This window comes from Serinus canaria, unplaced genomic scaffold (assembly GCF_022539315.1).
Source record: "Serinus canaria isolate serCan28SL12 unplaced genomic scaffold, serCan2020 HiC_scaffold_86, whole genome shotgun sequence".
NCBI lineage: Eukaryota > Metazoa > Chordata > Aves > Passeriformes > Fringillidae > Serinus > Serinus canaria.
In genome coordinates, this window is record NW_026108200.1 from 1 (window position 1) to 14664 (window position 14664).

General features: G+C 64.5%; 1 protein-coding gene across 1 annotated transcript; it reads left to right on the forward strand.

Annotated features, from left to right (window-relative positions):
* The first annotated feature begins 963 nt into the window (after positions 1 to 963).
* LOC127061127 (sphingomyelin phosphodiesterase 5-like) lies at positions 964 to 7210 on the forward strand. The gene is made up of 8 exons (XM_050987657.1): positions 964 to 1152; positions 1275 to 2993; positions 3098 to 3170; positions 3906 to 4046; positions 4718 to 4807; positions 5313 to 5376; positions 5908 to 6052; positions 6987 to 7210. Exons 1-8 carry the CDS (start codon positions 964 to 966, stop codon positions 7080 to 7082), a joined length of 2517 nt encoding a protein of 838 aa, XP_050843614.1. The 3' UTR covers positions 7083 to 7210.
* The last annotated feature ends 7454 nt before the right edge of the window (positions 7211 to 14664 follow it).

Consider the following 14664-nt stretch of genomic DNA (forward strand, 5'->3'; position numbering starts at 1 on the left):
TCACTGGCCCAGGGGAGGTGTCATTGGCCCAGGTGAGGTCTCATCAGCCCAGGTGCAGTGTCACCAGCCCAGCTGAGGTGTCACTGGCCGAGCTGAGGTGTCATTGGCCCAGGTGAGGTGTCACCTGACCAGGTGAGGTCTCACCAGCCTCATGCACTGTCCGGCCCTGGGGCTCGGAGCTGCTGGGAACCTGTTGGGCCAGCCCGGCCAGACAGGACTCACCTGGACAGGGGGAGGGGCCTGGACTCACCTGGCTGGGCTCATCCACCAGGACTCACCTGGACAGGGGGAGGGGCCTGGACTCACCTGGCCGGGCTCATCCACCACGACTCACCTGGACAAGGGGAGGAGCCTTGACTCACCTGGCTGGGCTCATCCACCAGGACTCACCTGGACAGGGGGAGGGGCCTGGACTCACCTGGCTGGGCTCATCCACCAGGACTCACCTGGCCAAGGGGAGGGGCCTGGACTCACCTGGCTGGGCTCAGGGTCCGGCACTCACCTGGACAAGGGGAGGAGCTTTGACTCACCTGTCCTGTCTCGCCCTGAGCGGGGTCCAGGTGGCTCCAGACCCCCCCAAGCCCGGGGACAGGTGAGGGGGCGGCTGCGGGGGCGGGGCTGGGGGCGCAGGTGGCCACTGCCGGGGCCACCGGGCAGGAGGGAAGGGACCGGAGTGTCCCCCTGAGGTGGCCTCGGGGGTCCCGGGGACCCCGTGGGGACCCTGAGGGGACACCGGGACAGGGGGGGTCCCGTGCCCGTCCCCCCCCCATTCCCGGTCCCGCTTCCCGGACCGGGGGAGGGTCCCGGAGCCCGGGGACGCGGGGGATGGCCCGGCCGGGGACACGGGGACATTCCCACCGGACATTCCCACGGTGGCCGCTGGGGACGCGGGGGATGGCCCGGCCGGGGACACGGGGACATTCCCACCGGACATTCCCACGGTGGCCGCTGGGGACGCGGGGGATGGCCCGGCCGGGGACACGGGGACATTCCACCGGACATTCCCACGGTGGCCGCTGGGACGCGGGGCCCGGCCGGGGACATTCCCACGGTGGCCGCGATGGGCCGGGGGGGTCCCGCTGCGGCCGCGTGAGTTTCCCACGGGGTCTGGGACTTGGGGGGTGGTCCGAGGACGTTCCCACGGTGGTGGCCGTGATGGGGAGGGGTCTCACTCCGGCCACAGCAGTTTCCCACACTGACCAGGACTCCCGAGGGGGGGGGCACTCCCGATTTTCCCACGGTGGCAGGCGGGTCACGGAGGGTCCCGGTGACAGGGACATGCCCGGGGTCCCTCCCCCTCACCGGGGTCTCTTCCCACAGGTTGTCCCCACTGCGCCCGAGCCTCCGAACCGAACCGGGGGCACTCCCAGGACCCCCCGATGCCGTGGCCACCCCCGTCCACCCTGCCGGACACCCCCTTCCCCAGCCGGCCGCTGGCCATGGTGGCCGCGGTGGCCGAGGCGCTGCTGGCCCCCGGCTACTGGGCCCTGGACCGGCTGCTGGCGCTGCAGCCCACCACGGCGCAGCGGGCGCGCTGGCGGCGGCACCGGGCCGGGCACTGCCTGGCCCTGGGCGCTCGGGCCCTGGCGGCACCGGCGCTGGTTCTGGTGCTGCTGCTGGCGCTGCCGCCGGCGCTGCTGGGGCTGCTGCTGTGGCTCCCGGCGCAGGCCCAACGCCGGCCCTTCGTCCTCCAGCACGCGGCCACCGCGGCCACGGCCGAGCCCTGGGACCCGCGGCGAGCCCGCGGCTTCACCTTCCTGACGGCCAACGTGTGCCTGCTGCCCAGCGGGCTGGCACGCTTCAGCAACCTGGGCGACACGCGGCGGCGGGCAGAGGTCATCGGGCGGATCCTGGCGGCCGGAGCGCCCGCGGAACCTTCCGGACACCGGCACGGGCTGCTGGAGAGGCGGAGGGGCCGGGGCTATGGGGGCACCGCGGCGCGGGGGCAGCCGGGCGGAGATCCCGGGGGGGACACGTGGAGGGTGGGCGGTCCGGTGGCACCGGTGGGCAGCACGATGGCGTGGCCGGAGATACCGATGGCCAGCCGACCACTGATGGGCAACCCAACACCGATGGGCAACCCAACACCGATGGGCAACCCAACACCGATGGGCAACCCAACAATGATGGGCAGCCCAACACTGATGGACAATCCAACACCGATGGACAACCCAATACTGACGGACAACCCTTGGCCAACCGTTGACTCAGTGCCAACACTGGAGTTGCCGATGTCCAACTCAACACCGCTGACAAACTCAACATGGATGACCAACCCAACTCCAATGACCAGCTCAACGCTGATGGCCAACCCAACACCAATGACCAATTCAACAACAATGACCAGCCCAACATGGATGAACAACCCAACTCCAATGACCAGCTCAACACCCATGACCAACTCAACACCCATGACCAGCTCAACACCAATGACCAACCCAACATGGATGACCAACCCAACTTCAATGGCCAACCCAACACCGATGACCAACCCAACACCAATGACCAACCCAACTCCAATGGCCAACCCAACACCAATGACCAACCCAACGCTGATGACCAACCCAACGCCGATGACCAACCCTTGGCCAACCGTTGACTCGGTGCCACCGCTGGCCTTGCCGATGACCGACCCAACCCTGGGAGCTGCTCCATCCCCGATGTCCATCCCGGGGCCGGAGCGGCCGATCCCTCTGGCGGACCCGATGCCCGCGGTGCTGACCGCCCGCATCCCGCCGGACACCGACTTCGTCTGCCTGCAGGAGGTGTTCGACGGCAGCGCCGCCACCGCCCTGCGCCGGCAGCTGGGCCGGCGCTTCCCGCACGTGCTGTGGGGGGTGGGCCCGGGGGGGCTGCGCTGCGGCCGGCTGCGGGCGCTGGGCAGTGGGCTGCTCCTGGGCAGCCGCTTCCCGCTGCTGGCCGCCCGCTTCCGCCCCTTCCCCAACGCCGCCCGCGAGGACGCGCTGGCCAACAAGGGGCTGCTGGTGGCACAGGTCAGGGGACGCCTGAGGGGACACCTGAGGGGCGCAGGGGGGTGACACATGGCTGAGGTGACACGTGGCTGAGGGAGGTGACACGTGTCCGGTGTCCCCCCCAGGTGCTGTTGGGGACGGGGCGGGGCCGGCGCGTCGTGGGGTACCTGGGCTGCACCCACCTGCAGGCGCCCGCGGGTGAGTGGGGACACGGTGACGGCGTGGGGGGACACTGGGGGGTGACACTGGGGGGCCTCGGGTTGTTGGGTCTGTGTGGTGTTGTCCAGCTGTGTCCAGGTGTCCTTGGAAGGACGCCGTGTCCGTGTGTCCATCTGTCCATGTGTCCCCATGTCCTCGTGTCCGTGTTCTCTCGTGCCCGTGTGCCCGCGTCCTCCTGTCCCCAATGTCCCTGTGTCTGTCCCTCTGTGCCCCCATGTCCCCCAACGTCCACATAGACCTGTGTGTCCCTATGTCCATGTCCTGTGTCCCTGTCCCAGTGTCCATATGTGTCCCCATGTCCCTGTCCCAGCCGATGCCACCATCCGTGACCAGCAGCTGTCCCTGTGTCTGTCCCTGTCCCCATGTCCCCATGTCCCTGTCCCAGCCGATGCCACCATCCGTGACCAGCAGCTGTCCCTGTGTCTGTCCCCATGGCCATGTCCCTGTCCCCATGTCCCTGTCCCCATGTTCATGTCCCCATGTCCCCATGTCCCCATGTCCCTGTCCCAGCCGATGCCACCATCCGTGACCAGCAGCTGTCCCCCATGTCCCCATGTCCCCATGTCCCCATGTCCCTGTCCCAGCCGGTGCCACCATCTGTGACCAGCAGCTGTCCCCATGTCCCCATGTCCCTGTCCCAGCCGATGCCACCATCCGTGACCAGCAGCTGTCCCCATGTCCCCATGTCCCCATGTCCCCATGTCCCTGTCCCAGCCGATGCCACCATCCGTGACCAGCAGCTGTCCCTGGTGCTCCGGTGGCTCCGGGAGTTCCGGCGGGACCAGGACCGGCCTGGGGACCTGGTGGCCTTCGATGTCCTCTGCGGGGACCTCAACTTCGACAACTGCTCCCGGGGTGGGGACAGGGGACACGGGGGACACGGGAGGGGGACAGAGGGACGTGGAGGGACACGGGAGGGGGACAGGGGACATGGGGGACACGGGAGGGGGACAGAGGGGCACTGAGGGACATGGGAGAGGGACAGGGGACACGGGGGGACACGGGAGAGGGACAGGGGACATGGGGGGACAGAGGAGGGGGACAGGGGACACAAAGGGACACGGGGGGCAGAGGTGTGGGACACAAAGGGACACGGGAGGGGACAGAGGGACACAGGGGGAGATGGGCAGGGGACAGAGAGACACGGGGGGGACACGGGAGCAGGACAGAGGGACATGGGGGGACACGAGATGGGGACAGGGGACACAAGGGGACATGAAGGGACAAAGGGACATGGGGGGATGTGGAGGGGACACTGTGGGGACACAGGCAGGGGACAGAGGAGCCGGGTGGGGGACAGGGGGGAGACACGGAGGGACAAGATGGGGGACAGGTGGCTCGTGAGTGGGGGACACAGAGGGACATTGGGGGACCCAGGTGGACGGGAGGGACATGGGGGGGACAGAGGGGGGTCAGGGGTGGGGGACAGTGGGGGACACGGGGAGAGGGGGACATCGGGGGGACATGGAAGCCCAGGGGGGACCCAGGGGGACCCGGGGGTGACAGCAGCGCCGTGTCCCCGGCAGGTGACAGCCAGAACCAGCGCCACGCCCTGTTCAAGGAGTTCTGGGACCCCGCGTGCCACCACTCGGGCCAGGACCAGCCCTGGGCCATCGGTGGGGACACCGCTGTCACCTCCCCGGGGACCCCAGTGTCACCTCCCCAAGGATCCTGCTGTCACCTCCCCCGGGACCCCTTTGTCACCTCTGCCCGGGGACCCCGTTGTTACCTGTGCCGGGGGAATCCACTGTCCCCTCTCTGTCCCCTGGGGTCCCGCTCATGTCTCTGTCCCCTCCCTGTCCCTTCCCTGTCCCCTGGGGTCCCGCTCATGTCTCTGTCACCTCCTGTCCCCTCCTGATGTCCGGGGTCCCTCTCATGTCCCTGTCCCCTCCCTGTCCCTTCCCCATGTCCAGGGTTCCGTTCCTGTCCTTGTCCCCTCCCTGTCCCCCACTGTCCCCTCCCCGTGTCCGGGGTCCCTCTCATGTCCCTGTCTCTTCCCTGTCCCCTCCCTGTCTCCTCCCTGTCCCCTCCTGTCCCCTGCTGTCCCATGTCCGGGGTCCCTCTCATGTCCCTGTCCCCTCCTGTCCCCTGATGTCCCCTGATGTCCCCTGCTGTCCCCAGGGACGCTGCTCAACTACCTCAGGATCTACGAGGAGCCCGTGTCCACCCCCGAGGAGATGAGGAGGTGACAATGGGGACACTGGGGACACGGGGGGGGAGGGGAGGGTCCTCCATGCCCGTGTCACTGTGTCCCCTCTGCCACCATGTCCCTGTGTAATCATGTCCCCGTGCCTTCGCATCCCCGTGTCCCCCGTGTCCCCATGTCCCTGTCACTCTGTCCTGCCGTGTCCCCGTGTCCCCATGTTCCTGTGTCCCCATGTCTCCGTGTCCCTGTGTCACTCTGTCCCCATGTCCCCATGTCTCAATGTCCCCATGTCCCCGTGTCCCTGTCCCCATGTCCCCATGTCCCTGTCACAGTGTCCCCATGTCCCCTGTCACTCTGTCCCCATGTCCCATGTCTCAATGTCCCCATGTCCCTGTCACTCTGTCAACCGTCCTCGTGTCCCCGTGTCCCTGTTACAGTGTCCCCATGTCTCAATGTCCCCATGTCCCCGTGTCCCTGTCCCCATGTCCCCATGTCCCTGTCACAGTGTCCCCATGTCCCCATGTCCCCATGTCCCTGTCACAGTGTCCCCATGTCCCCGTGTCCCCTCAGGACGCTGTCCCAGCCGTGGGGACGCGAGCAGTTCCTGGCGGGTCCCATCCTGTCCTGCGGGGCTCTGGACCCGCTGGCCCCGCGGCCGTGGCAGGGCCGGAGAGTGGACAGAGCGCTGCTGCGGCGGGAGCCCGCGCTGACCACTGTGAGTGACCGCTGGGGACCCGGGGACCCCCCAGTGACCCCCGCAGTGACCCCTCAGTGACCCCTGGAACCCACACTGACCACCGTGAGTGACCGCTGGGGACCCTGGGACCCCCCAGTGACCCCTCAGTGACCCCTCAGTGACCCCAGTGACCCCCCAGTGATCCCTGGGACCCACACTGACCACCGTGAGTGACCGCTGGGGACCCGGGGACCCTGCAGTGACCCCTCAGTGACCCCAGTGACCCCACACTGACCACTGTGAGTGACCGCTGGGAACCCAGGGACCCCCCAGGGACCCTGCAGTGACCCCCTCCCAGTGACCCCTGGAACCCATGCTGACCACCGTGAGTGACCGCTGGGGACCTGGGGACCCCTCAGTGACCCCCCAGTGACCCCTGGAACCCACGCTGACCACTGTGAGTGACCGCTGGGGACCTGGGGACCCCTCAGTGACCCCTCAGTGACCCCCCCCAGGGACCCCCCAGTGACCCCGCAGTGACCCCGCACTGACCACTGTGAGTGACCGCTGGGGACCAGGGACCCCCCAGGGACCGCTCAGTGACCCCCCCAGGGACCCCACTCTGGCCACCATGAGTGACCACTGGGACCCCAGTAACCCCTCAGTGACCCCCCAGTGACCCCTGTGACCCTGCGCTGGCCACCATGAGTGACCACTGGGACCCCAGTAACCCCTCAGTGACCCCCCAGTGACCCCTGTGACCCTGCGCTGGCCACCATGAGTGACCACTGGGACCCCAGTAACCCCTCAGTGACCCCCCAGTGACCCCTGTGACCCTGCGCTGGCCACCATGAGTGACCCCTAGTGTCCCCAGTGACCCCTCAGTGACCCCTCGTGTCCCCAGTGACCCCAGTGACCCCTCAGTGACCCCTGATGTCCCCGTGACCCCGGGCTGACCCCGCTGTCCCCACAGGAGGTCACCGGGTTCTCGGTCATCACCCAGCTGGCCACACTGTCCGACCACCTGCCCGTGGCCCTGCGGCTGCGCCTGGGGCCCGCTGACCTCTGACCCCCGCTCGGACACGGCGCTGGACACCGACTGGACATGGGGCTGGACACCGGGATGGACACTGGGATGGACACTGGGATGGACACTGGGATGGACACTGGGATGGACACGGCGCTGGACACCCGGCTGGACACCCGGCTGGACAGTGCGATGGACATGGGGCTGGACACTGGGATGGACACTGGGATGGACACGGCGCTGGACACCCGGCTGGACACTCGGCTGGACACTGGGATGGACACTGGGATGGACACTGGACTGGACATGGAGCTGGACAGTGGGATGGACACAGAGCTGGACACCAGGCTGGACACGGCGCTGGACACTCGGCTGGACATGGAGCTGGACACGGGAATGGACACTGGGCTGGACACTGGGCTGGACACAGCTCGGGCCTGAGAGTGGCCATGCTCTGGACACTGGGGTGGACACCGGGATGGACACTGGGCTGGATACTGGGATGGACAAGGTGCTGGACACCCAGCTGGACATGGGGCTGGACACTGGGATGGACACTGGGATGGACATGGGGCTGGACACAGCTTGGGTCTGAGAGTGGCCATGCTCTGGACACTGGGATGGACAAGGAGCTGGACATGGGGCTGGACACGGGGCTGGACATGAGGCTGGAGACTGGGCTGGACATAGAGCTGGACACTGGGATGGACACGGGGCTGGACACTGGGCTGGACACTGGGATGGACACTGGGATGGACAACGGGCTGGAAACAGAGCTGGACGCTAGGATGGACACTGGGCTGGACACTGGGATGGACACGGGGCTGGACACAGCTCGGGCCTGAGAGTGGCCATGCTCTGGACACTGGGGTGGACACCGGCTGGACATGGGGCTGGACACTGGGATGGACACGGAGCTGGACACTGGGCTGGACACTGGGATGGACACGGGGCTGGACACTGGGATGGACACAGGGCTGGACACAGGGCTGGACATGGGGCTGGACACTGGGCTGGACACTGGGATGGACACTGGGCTGGACATGGCACTGGACACCACGCTGGACTTGGGCTGGACACAGAGCTGGACACTAGGCTGGACACTGGGATGGACACAGCTTGGGTCTGAGAGTGGCCATGCTCTGGACACTGGGATGGACAAGGAGCTGGACATGGGGCTGGACACGGGGCTGGACATGGGGCTGGACACTGGGATGGACAGTGGGCTGGACACTGGGATGGACACAGAGCTGGACACCCGGCTGGACATGGGGCTGGACACTGGGATGGACATGGGGCTGGACATGAGGCTGGACATGAGGCTGGAGACTGGGCTGGACATAGAGCTGGACACTGGGATGGACACTGGGCTGGACACTGGGCTGGACACTGGGATGGACACAGGGCTGGACACAGGGCTGGACACAGCTCGGGCCTGAGAGTGGCCATGCTCTGGACACTGGGATGGACACGGGGCAGGACACTGGGCTGGACATGGCACTGGACACCACGCTGGACTTGGGCTGGACACAGAGCTGGACACTGGGGTGGACATGGGGCTGGACACTGGGATGGACACTGGGATGGACACTTGGCTGGACATGGGGCTGGACACTGGGATGGACAAGGAGCTGGACACAGGACTGGACACTGGGATGGACAAGGAGCTGGACACAGGACTGGACACTGGGATGGATAAGGAGCTGGACACTGGGATGGACACTGGGCTGGACACTGGGATGGACAAGGAGCTGGACACCCGGCTGGACATGGGGCTGGACACTGGGATGGACACGGGGCTGGACACTGGGATGGACACGGGGCTGGACACAGCTTGGGCCTGAGAGTGGTCATGCTCTGGACACTGGGGTGGACACCGGGCTGGACATGGGGCTGGACACTGGGATGGACACTGGGATGGACACTTGGCTGGACATGGGGCTGGACACAGCTCAGACTGGAGAGTGGCCACGCTCTGGACACGGGGCTGAACACACTCTGGACACAGCACCGGTCACTGCACTGGACACTGGTCTGGACACAGCCCTGACCGCAGCACTGGCCACAGTGCTGGTCACTGCTCTGACCCCAGCGTGACCACGGCTCCGGACACAGCTCCAGACACAGCTCTGGTCACTGCTCTGGCCCTGGGGTGACCATGGTGTGACCATGGCTCAGGACACAGCACTGGCCACAGCACCGGTCACTGCACTGGACACAGCACTGGTCACTGCACTGGACACAGCATTGGTCACTGCACTGGCCCTGGGGTGATCATGGTGTGACCATGGCACTGGACACAGCACTGGACACAGCACTGGTCACTGCACTGGTCACTGCTCTGGCCCCAGTGTGACCACGGTGTGACCATGGCTCAGGACACTGCACTGGTCACTGTTCTGGCCACTGCACTGGCCGTGGGGTGACCACGGGGTGACCCCAGTGTGACCATGGCACTGGACACAGCACTGGACACTGCACTGGTCACAGCACTGGTCACTGCTCCGGACACAGCTCTGGCCACAGTACTGACCCCAGTGTGACCATGGCACTGGCCACAGCACTGGTCACTGCACTGGCCCTGGGGTGACCACGGTGTGACCATGGCTCTGGCCACTGCTCTGGCCACTGCTCTGACCCCAGTGTGACCCCAGTGTGACCCCAGTGTGACCCCAGTGTGACCATGGCACTGGACACTGCACTGGTCACTGCACTGGTCACTGCTCTGGTCACTGCTCTGGCCCTGGAGTGACCACGGCTCAGGACACAGCAGCGGTCACTGCAGGGGCAGGATCGGGGCAGTATTGGTGCAGAATTGATCCGGTATTGATCCAGCTTTGATTGGGTATTGGTGTAGTATTGATCTGCTATTGATCTGACATTGATCAGGAATCACTCCAGCATGGATCGGGCATTGATCTGGCATTGATCCGGTATTGGGGCAGGATCAGCCTCCTATTGATCTGACATTGATCAGGTATCAGTGCAGGATGGACTCACCATTGATCCGGTATTGGGGCAGTATTGATCTGCTATTGATCTGACATTGATCAGGTATCACTCCAGCACGGATCGGGCATTGATCCAGCATTGATCTGTATTGATTGGGCATTGGCCTGGCATTGATTGGGCACTGCTGTGGCATTGATTGGGCCCTGCTCTGGCATTGATTGGGCCCTGCTGTGGCATTGATTGGGCATCGGCCTGGCATTGATTGGGCCCTGCTCTGGCATTGATTGGGCCCTGCTGTGGCATTGATGGCCACTGCTCTGGCATTGATTGGGCATTGGCCTGGCATTGATTGGGCACTGCTGTGGCATTGATTGGGCACTGCTCTGGCATTGATTGGGCACTGCTGTGGCATCAGCCGGGCTTTGCTGCGGCGCTCTGGGGTCGGGGTGAAATCCATGAAGGAATTCTGGAAATCTCTGAGTGTGGGCTGAGCTTGGGATGTGTTCATCCGGGAATGGGGGATGGGAAATGGGGGAGGGGGGATGGGGGATGGGGCGGGGGAGGGGGATGGGGGCATGGGTGGGAGGGGATGGGGGCATGGGCGATGGGGATGGGGGATGGTGGATGGGGGATGGGGGATGGGGGCATGGGGGGATGGGGGATGGGGATGGGGGATGGGTGAGGGGGGATGGGGGGGATGGGGATGGGGAGGGATGGGGGATGGGGGATGGGGGAGGGGGGATGGGGATGGGGATGGGGGTGATGGGGGATGGGATGGGCGATGGGGATGGGGGAGGGGGATGGGGATGGGGATGGGGGATGGGGATGGGGGATGGGGGATGGGGGATGGGGATGGGGGATGGGGAGGGGGGATGGGGATGGGGGATGGGGGATGGGGGATGGGGGATGGGGATGGGGATGGGGGGGGGGGATGGGGGATGGGGGATGGGGGATGGGGATGGGGGAGGGGGGATGGGGATGGGGGATGGGGATGGGGGATGGGGATGGGGGATGGGGAGGGGGATGGGGAGGGGGATGGGGATGGGGGATGGGGGATGGGGATGGGGGATGGGGGATGGGGGATGGGGGATGGGGATGGGGGATGGGGGATGGGGGGGGGATGGGGGATGGGGATGGGGGATGGGGGGATGGGGATGGGGGATGGGGGGATGGGGGATGGGGGATGGGGGATGGGGGATGGGGGATGGGGTGGGGGGATGGGGGATGGGGGATGGGGGATGGGGGGATGGGGATGGGGAGGGGGGATGGGGGATGGGGGGATGGGGGATGGGGGATGGGGGATGGGGGATGGGGGATGGGGATGGGGGATGGGGATGGGGGATGGGGATGGGGATGGGGGATGGGGGATGGGGATGGGGGATGGGGATGGGGGGATGGGGGATGGGGGATGGGGGATGGGGATGGGGATGGGGGATGGGGGATGGGGGATGGGGGATGGGGGATGGGGATGGGGATGGGGATGGGGGATGGGGGATGGGGGAGGGGGATGGGGGGGATGGGGGATGGGGGATGGGGGATGGGGATGGGGGATGGGGATGGGGGGATGGGGATGGGGATGGGGATGGGGGATGGGGATGGGGATGGGGATGGGGGATGGGGGATGGGGGATGGGGATGGGGGGATGGGGGATGGGGGGATGGGGGGGATGGGGGATGGGGATGGGGGATGGGGGATGGGGGATGGGGATGGGATGGGGGATGGGGGATGGGGGATGGGGGATGGGATTGTATTGGCTCAGTATTGATCAGGCATTGATCTGGCATTGCATCGATCCAGCAGTGAGCCAGCATTTAGCCAATATTGATCCGGCATTGATTGATTGGGCATTGATCAGCCATTGATGTGGCATTGAGCTGGCATTGGCTCAGTATTGGATCGGGTGTTAATCTGGCATTGGATCGGGCATTGATCCGGCATTGATCGGGCATTGATCTGGCATTGATCTGGCATTGATCAGGCATTGGATCTGGCATTGGATTGGGCATTCATCTGGCATTGATCTGGCATTGATCCAGCATTGATCCGGCATTGGATCGGGCATTGATCGGGCATTGATCGGGCATTGATCTGGCATTGATCGGGCATTGATCCGCCATTGGATCTGCCATTGATCTGCCATTGATCTGGCATTGATCCAGCATTGGATCGGGCATTGATCTGGCATTGATCCGGCATTGATCTGGCATTGATCTGCCATTGATCTGGCATTGCCTCAGCATTGATCTGGTATTGATCCAGCACCAAATCAGTGCTGATCTGGCATTGATCCAGTATCAGTCTGGTATTGATCCACCATTGATCCAGCACTGATCCCTCAGTCTGGAACTGATCCATTGCTGATCTGGTATTGATCCAGCATTGATCTGGCATTGGCTTAGTATTGATCCAGTATTGATCCAGCATTAATCCGGCATTGATCCGGTAGTGATCCAGCATTGATCCGGCATTAATCCAGCATTGATCCAGTATTGATCTGGTATTGATCCAGCATTGATCCAGCATTAATCCAGCATTGATCCAGTATTGATCTGGTATTGATCCAGTATGGACCCAGCACTGATCCAGCATTGATCCAGTATTGATCTGGTATTGATCCAGCATTGATCCAGCATTGATCTGGCATTGATTAGCATTGATCTGGTATTGATCCAGAATTAATCCAGCATTGATCCGGTAGTGATCCAGTATTGATCTGGCACTGACCCAACATTGATCTGGCATTGATCCAGTATTGATCTGGCATTGATCTGGTATTGATCCAGCACTGATCCAGCATTGATCTGGTATTGATCTGGCATTGATCCAGCATTGATCTGGTATTGATCTGGCATTGATCCAGCATTGATCTGGTATTGATCCAGCATTGATCCAGCATTGATCCAGTATTGATCTGGTATTGATCCAGCATTGATCCAGCATTGATCCAGCATTGATCCAGTATTGATCTGGTATTGATCCAGCATTGATCCAGCATTGATCCAGCATTGATCCAGCATTGATCCAGCACTGATCCAGCACTGATCCAGCATTGATCTGGTATTGATCTGGCATTGATCCAGCATTGATCTGGTATTGATCCAGCACTGATCCAGCATTGATCTGGTATTGATCTGGCATTGATCCAGCATTGATCCAGCATTGATCTGGCATTGATCTGGCATTGATCCAGCATTGATCCAGTATTGATCCAGCCTCCATCCATTATCGACCCACCCCCTCTCCGGCAGGGCTGGCTCCGCCCCCGTGGCACAGGGGGGCTCCCCCTCCCCACCATTCCCAGATTTGGGGTCACTGGTGTCCCCCTGTCCCCCCCCCCAGATCTGTGGGGGCTCTGTGGGGCCGGGGAGGTCCCTGGGGGTCCCTGTCCCCCCCAAGACACCAGGCAGGAGCTGGGGGGCACAAGAAGCTTTATTGGAGGCTGGGGGGGAATGGGGGGGAGACCCCCAAAGGGGGGAGCTGGGCCCCCCCAGGGAGGGGCTGAGCTGGGGAGGGGGGGCTGCCCCATAGCGGGGTCAGGGGCTGCCCCATAGCAGGGTCAGGGGCTGCCCCATAGCAGGGTGAGACTGCCCCATAGCAGGGTCAGGGGCTGCCCCATAGCGGGGTCAGACTGCCCCATAGCAGGGTCAGGGGCTGCCCCATAGCGGGGTGAGACTGCCCCATAGCAGGGTCAGGGACTGCCCCATAGCGGGGTGAGACTGCCCCATAGCAGGGTGGGACTGCCCCATAGCAGGGTGGGACTGCCCCATAGCGGGGTGGGGGGCTGCCCCATAGCAGGGTCGGGGCTGCCCTTTATAGCGGGGTCAGGGGCTGCCCATAGCAGGGTCAGGGGCTGCCCTATAGCAGGGTCGGGGACTGCCCCATAGCAGGGTCGGGGACTGCCCCATAGCAGGGTCAGGGGCTGCCCCATAGCAGTGTCACACTGCCCCACAGCAGGGTGAGACTGCCCCATAGCAGGGTCAGGGGGCTGCCCTATAGCGGGGTGAGACTGCCCCATAGCGGGGTGAGACTGCCCCATAGCAGGGTCAGGGGCTGCCCCATAGCGGGGTCAGGGGCTGCCCCATAGCAGGGTGAGGGGCTGCCCCATAGTGGGGTGAGACTGCCCCACAGCGGGGTCAGGGACTGCCCCATAGCGGGGTGAGACTGCCCCATAGCAGGGTCAGGGGCTGCCCCATAGCGGGGTGAGACTGCCCCATAGCAGGGTGAGGGGCTGCCCCATAGCAGGGTCAGGAGCTGCCCCATAGAGGGGGTGCATAGCTGGATTTGGGGGCTGCCCCATAGCTGGAGTGGGTGAGGGGCTGCCCTATGGATTGTGTGTATCTAGGGGGGGCTGCCCCATAGGAGGGTCAGGAGCTGCCCCATAGCAGGGTCAGGCTGCCCCATAGCAGGGTCAGGAGCTGCCCCATAGCAGGGTCAGGAGCTGCCCCATAGCAGGGTCAGGAGCTGCCCCATAGCAGGGTCAGGAGCTGCCCCATAGCAGGATCAGACTGCCCCATAGCAGGGTGGAGGACTGCCCCATAGCAGGGTCAGGGGCTGCCCCATAGCAGGGTGAGACTGCCCCATAGCAGGGTCAGGGGCTGCCCTATAGTGGGGTCAGGAGCTGCCCCATAGCAGGGTTTGGGAGGGGCTGCCCTATAGAGGGTTGGGGGCTTGC

What these genes read in the sequence shown, in the direction of transcription:
- LOC127061127 (XM_050987657.1), top strand. Translation starts at nt 964, where the DNA reads ATGGCCCGGCCGGGGACACGGGGACATTCCACCGGACATTCCCACGGT. An exon ending in AGGGGCTGCTGGTGGCACAG is followed by an intron (nt 2,994 to 3,097) that starts GTCAGGGGACGC and finishes TGTCCCCCCCAG; the next exon opens with GTGCTGTTGGGGACGGGGCG. An exon ending in CCACCTGCAGGCGCCCGCGG is followed by an intron (nt 3,171 to 3,905) that starts GTGAGTGGGGAC and finishes TCCCTGTCCCAG; the next exon opens with CCGATGCCACCATCCGTGAC.